Below are 5864 nucleotides of genomic sequence, written 5' to 3'. Positions count from 1 at the left end.
ATATATATATATATATATATATATTCATCTTTTTGCTGCCTTCAAGATCATGCATTGGGAAAAATGCCAAACTGCCGCAAGGAAATCTACTACTTCAAAAAAATATACATGCATTCTATTTTGTACATACATACTCATCACTCCCTCTCTCTCTCTCTCTCCTTTCTCACCTCTCTCTCTCTCTCCTTTCTCACCCCTCTCTCTCTCCCTCCCTCCCCCTATCTCTCTCTCTCCCTCTCTCTCGATATTTATTTAGTAAAATCACTCATCAAATTCTTCAGATGTTGTATCATTCTACTTCTATGTACCTTCTCTTTAGTGTTCACGTCAATGAAAAGCTACAAATGCATGGACCTTTTGGTCAAGAAACCCAACATCTTATCCATGCAGTCATCACAACACCTTTATTTTCTGACCTAAATACACTGATTCTTGAAGTATTATTTGTATCCCATTTCCAAAAAATGTACTTTTGCTACACTTGTACCATGCTACACTTGTACCATGCTACACTTGTACCTTCCTGAATACATCAGTTTTTAGTTTTAATAACCACAAACAATCCATACTACTCGTATACCCCACTGAATATATCAGACTTTAATCTTTACAACCACAGAAACCCTTTGTATTACTGCACATTGCTCTTAGCAGGTTACCAAGGGAAGATTTATCAAAACTAGTCTGAGTGATGGAAAAATGAAAGCTTTGATACTAGTACAGAGAAGAAGCAGGAATAAACGATATCACAACTCATAAATTGCTGCATTAAGAAATGTTTCATTAAGGTTAAATTAGGTTGTGTGTTCAGATCTAATACCTGGTATAAATGTTATCAGAAGTGTGGACATCAGTAAGTTCCCCCAGGAATCAAGCAATATTCTTAAACTAAACAAAACTATAGGCGCAGGAGTGGCTGTGTGGTAAGTAGTTTGCTTACCAACCACATGGTTCCGGGTTCAGTCCCACTGCGTGGCATCTTGGGCAAGTGTCTTCTACTATAGCCTCGGGCCGACCAAAGCCTTGTGAGTGGATTTGGTAGACAGAAACTGAAAGAAGCCCGTATATACGTGTGTGTGTTTGTGTCTGTGTTTGTCCCTCCACCACCACTTGACAACCGATGCTGGTGTGTTTACATCGTCGTAACTTAGCGGTTCGGCAAAAGAGACTGATAGGATAAGTACCAGGCTTAGAAAAAGTAAACACTAGGGTTGATACATTCAACTAAAAATTCTTCAAGGTGGTGCTCCAGCATGGCTGCAGTCTAATGACTGAAACAAGTAAAAGATAGGAGAGTAAATGATGATGATGATGGCAGGGGTGGTTATGGTGACTCAGTAGTAGTCTCAGCCAAGGCAGGTGATGGTCACATATGTTTTTGTTGCCCTGAATAGAATATATATATATATATATATATATATATTCACACACGGCTCAAGGGAAAAAAATATTAAGTGAATGCTTTGCAATGGCATCTTTGTTAACACCTGACAGCAAGTCATTCAGGTTTATTTCAATTGCAAATGAAACAAAAAGAAATGAGAAAGAAAATTTGCTTAACTAAAAGATGTAAATATAATGTAATGTGAGAAATACAAATAGTAACAATGGAACCCAAGCCAGTTTTGAAGACTTTATGCATTCGTTTCACCTGCCCGGAATATCAAACAAATCTACCCCCTACCAAATCACATCCCCCTACCTTAGAATAAAAAACAGAAAACATGTAAATCAAACACAAGCAACCTAGCAGCAGGCTTTATGACACATATATATATGACGGGCTTCTTTCAGTTTCCATCCACTCCCAAGGCTTTGGTCGGCCTGAGGCTATTGTAAAAGACACTTGCCCAAGGTACCGTGCAGTGGGACTGAACCTGGAACTATGTAGTTGAGAAGCAAGCTTCTTACTACACCATACAGCCATGCCTGCACCTATTATGTTCTAGTAAATTCTAGACTGTTCTTGAAAGTTCTCGGGAATTTTAAACTGTTCTAGTTCAAAAGTTCTGTACATCATTTACATTATTTACTCTCCAGCCTTCATCAGGTTTCCTGGTAGAATTTTGAACCCAACCCTGGGTTCTCATTCCTAAGGTATTTTTTTGCTGATGTTATTATTATTATTATTATTATTTATTTATTTATTCAAGGCACTGCCTGGAATTGAACTCGGAATCTTGGGGTTAGTAGTCCACACGCATAACCATTACGCTATATGCCCATGGGCAATTATAGAGTGAATTTTAGGGCTTGGCAACACCCAATTTGCTAAGTTTATGGATCATCTCCCCAGGACATTTTTAACTTGGTCAACTTACAACTGAAATTTAAAATATTTAGTAAATTATATCCTTCACTAACATACAATTAGATTCTTCAGTGTTAACCTATCATTTCTTTCCACCCTCCCTCCTTCTATCTTGTCTTACAGCCTCCTTCATCCCACCTCACTACTTAACTTAGACCACTGTCTCTTCCCTTTGTTCTGCAGGATTTTTCTTCTTTTTGTATTTGTGTTATTTTTCTTCCTTTAATCAGCCTGTCATTTCCCTCCCTTCTACGTACATCTTAGTAACTGTCTAAATATTTACTTTTTGTTGAATTTCTAAACATTTACATGTCATATCAACAATTATCTTTGGCTGTATTTTGCTTATTGTTGTTGCTGGTTGATATAACCCCAGGTCAGCTTTGATCAAGAAGAGCTATGATTTGAAAAGCATTCCAACTGTTACCACAGTATGTGTTTTTGTCTTTCAGCTAATGTTTCAACTAACGTATCAAGGATCAGATTAAACTATGTAACCCACTTTTTATTCCTTTTTATTTACACATTGCTTGTGTGTTTGCACATTTTTCAGAAAAAAAAACAACAACATATAAATCAAATTTAACATATTTATAGTTAAGTTGTATAAAAGCAAACATTAGAGTTAAGAAATGGGTAGATTTGCAAGATTTCATTTTTGAGGTCTTTTATGTATCAACCCTCAAAATTAGTCTGCCATCATATTTTTCTTTAAATACTTCTTAGCAATGACTTCTAAGTCTAGCATATTCTGGTAGAAACGCTTAGTATTCCCTTAGTATTCTCCCATGTTTTCCTTCAATTTATCAGGGACATCTTGCTGCCTATTCTGCTGCAGTTTTTCATCGGAGTCTCAACCAGATCCATGTAATTTTCTACCTTGTGATTGCTTCAAAAGTTCTAGAGTATTCCAGACTATTCTTGAAAGTTCTAGTAAATTCTAGACTGTTCTTGAAAGTTCTAGGGAATTTTAAACTGTTCTAGTTCAAAAGTTCTAGAATATTCCAGACTATTCTTGAAAGTTCTAGTAAATCCTAGACTATTTTTGAAAGTTCTAGTAAATTCTAGACTATTCTTGAAAGTTCTAGTAAATTCTAGACTGTTCTTGAAACTTCTAGAGAATTTTAAACAGTTCAAGTTCAATTCCAAACTATTTTTTGAAAGTTCTAGAGTATTCCAGACTATTCTTGGAAGTTCTAGTAGATTCTACACTGTTCTTGAAAGTTCTAGAAAATTCTAGACTATGCTTGAAAGTTCTAGAAAATTCTGTCTTGTCTATTCAGCATTGAATCTATCTAGAATGTTGTAGAATATTGTAGTATCAAAATGTTGTTACTGGGATTGCAAAAGCAAAGTTTAAAGAAAATAATAGCCATTTCCTATACATTTCGAGCATAAGCAATAAAGAAATAACACTCACTGCTCATAACTACAAATAATAGTATGTAAATTTTGGGTTAAAAATCCCTTGTGGATAGAAAAAGTTGAAGGCTGCCCATGGAACACAAACCCATATCTATAAACATGACAGATGTTCTACTATTGGACCAAAGTAGTCTTTTCAATTTCTCTATCCACAGGCAGTTTTTTACTTTATTTTTTTATCCAAAGGGTTTTTGACCTAATATTTACACACTATTACTTATAGCTTTATTGAGGCAGTGACTTGGCAGAAGCATTAGCATGCTGGGCAAAATACGTAGTGGCATTTCATCTGTCTTTATGTTCTCAGTTCAAATTCCACCGAGGGCGGCTTTGCCTTTCATCCAATTCGGGCTCGATAAAATAAGTACCAGTTGACTACTGGGGTTGGTGTAATTGACTTACCCCCCTCCCTGAAGCTGCTGGTATTGTGCAAAAATTTGAAAAAGTTATCTAAGGTGGCGAGCTGGCAGAATTGTTAGCGCATCGAACAAAATGCTTAATGGCATTTCATCCGACTTTACGTTCTGAGTTCAAATTCTGCTGAGGTCAACTTTGCCTTTCATCTCTTTCGGGGTCAATAATATAAGTGCCATTTGAGTACTGGGGTCAATTTTATCAACCATCCACCTCCCCAACAACTTGTGCCAAAATTTGAAGCCTTTATCTCAAGCTTCATCTGCTTTAAGTTCAAATGTTAAAAATGATTTATTTCATCTTCTCTCAAAAGTTTCTAGGTTTTCATGACCTAAAAATCAGTGCATTTTTTTTTAAGATGGTAAGTTATGATATGAGTGAGATTTAGCTACAGTTTCTTGCAGGTTGAGCAACCATATTTATATCTCCCTCCATGAGCATATTATTGTAGCTACTGTTGTTATTGCTATTAACATTCTTGCTGTTATTGGTTGTTTTTCTCCCACTAGTATTAACAATAAACTTGCTTCTTTCTTCTATTTATTTATAGGCTGACCTACAAAAAGTTTTGCGCCATGCTAGAAAACTGCCAGATAAACAACAGCAATTCTATAAGGTGAATATGCATATTAACTATTATTTTATGAATATTCAAGTCTCATCTTCATAGATTTATACTAAGGGAGAAGGGTATACATATATATATTCATTCATTACTAGCATGAGTTAGATGAATATCTCGATGAGGCATTTTTACAAGTAAAAGATATCTTATTTCACATGTCTACACATGCTTAAAGTCAGCAGATGATTTGCTAACTGGGAAAATGACACCACCACCATTGTGTAGCACGCAACTTCAGCAAAACATCTGTAAATACACTCACATATGCACACACATGCATACACACACACACATGCTTGCACACGCATGCACATACTGATATTGATATATATTATCATAACCATCTTTTTAATGTCTGTTGTCCATGCTGGCATGGGTTGGACTGGTAAGCTGAGGGGCTGCACCAGTCTCCAGTCTGATTTGACATGGCTTCTACGACTGGATGCTCTTCCTGATGCCAACCACTCCAAGAGTGTAATGGGTGCTTTTACATGCCACCAGCATTGGTGCCAGTTGCATGGCACCAGTGTCTGCTACGGCTATGGTTTCACTTGGCTTGATGGGTCTTCTACTCAAGCATGGCATCTATATAAGCACAAGCATGGCTGTGTGGTAAGAAGCTTAGTTCCCAACCACATGTTGCCGGGTTCAGTCCCACTGCATGGCACCTTGCGTAAGTGTTTTCTACTATAGCCTCAAACCAACCAAAACCTTGTGAGTGGATTTGGTAGACAGAAACTGAAAGGAGCCCATTGTATATATGCATGTGTGTGTGTGTGTATTCATGTGTGTGTTTATATTTATAGCTTTGTGTCTGTGTTTGTCTCTCCCACCATCACTTGACAACCAATGTTGATGTGTTTACGTCACCATAACTTAGTGGCTCAATAAAAGAGACCAGTAGAACAAGTATTAGGCTTACAAAGAATAAGTGCTGGGGGGTCGATTTCTTCGACTAAAACCCTCTAAGGCAGTGCTCCAGCATGGCCGCAGTCAAATGACTGAAACTGATAAAAGAATAAAGAGTATATATTGATATATATATATTAATAATATATATATATATATATATATATATATATATATATA

At 36.5% G+C, this 5864-nt stretch overlaps 1 protein-coding gene across 1 annotated transcript in view; it reads left to right on the top strand.

Moving 5' to 3' along the window:
• Positions 1-5864, top strand: part of LOC106870817 (integrator complex subunit 14) — a 63904-nt gene that overhangs the window by 53469 nt on the left and 4571 nt on the right. The window contains exon 9 of the mRNA XM_014917037.2: positions 4701-4766. Coding sequence (XP_014772523.1) covers positions 4701-4766 — 66 coding nt within the window. The remainder of the gene's footprint in view (positions 1-4700; positions 4767-5864) is intronic.

Source organism: Octopus bimaculoides, chromosome 15, assembly GCF_001194135.2.
Source record: "Octopus bimaculoides isolate UCB-OBI-ISO-001 chromosome 15, ASM119413v2, whole genome shotgun sequence".
NCBI classification, from domain to species: Eukaryota; Metazoa; Mollusca; class Cephalopoda; order Octopoda; family Octopodidae; genus Octopus; species Octopus bimaculoides.
Note: the sequence above shows the minus strand (reverse complement) of the source record. Positions and strands in the feature narration are given on the sequence as shown.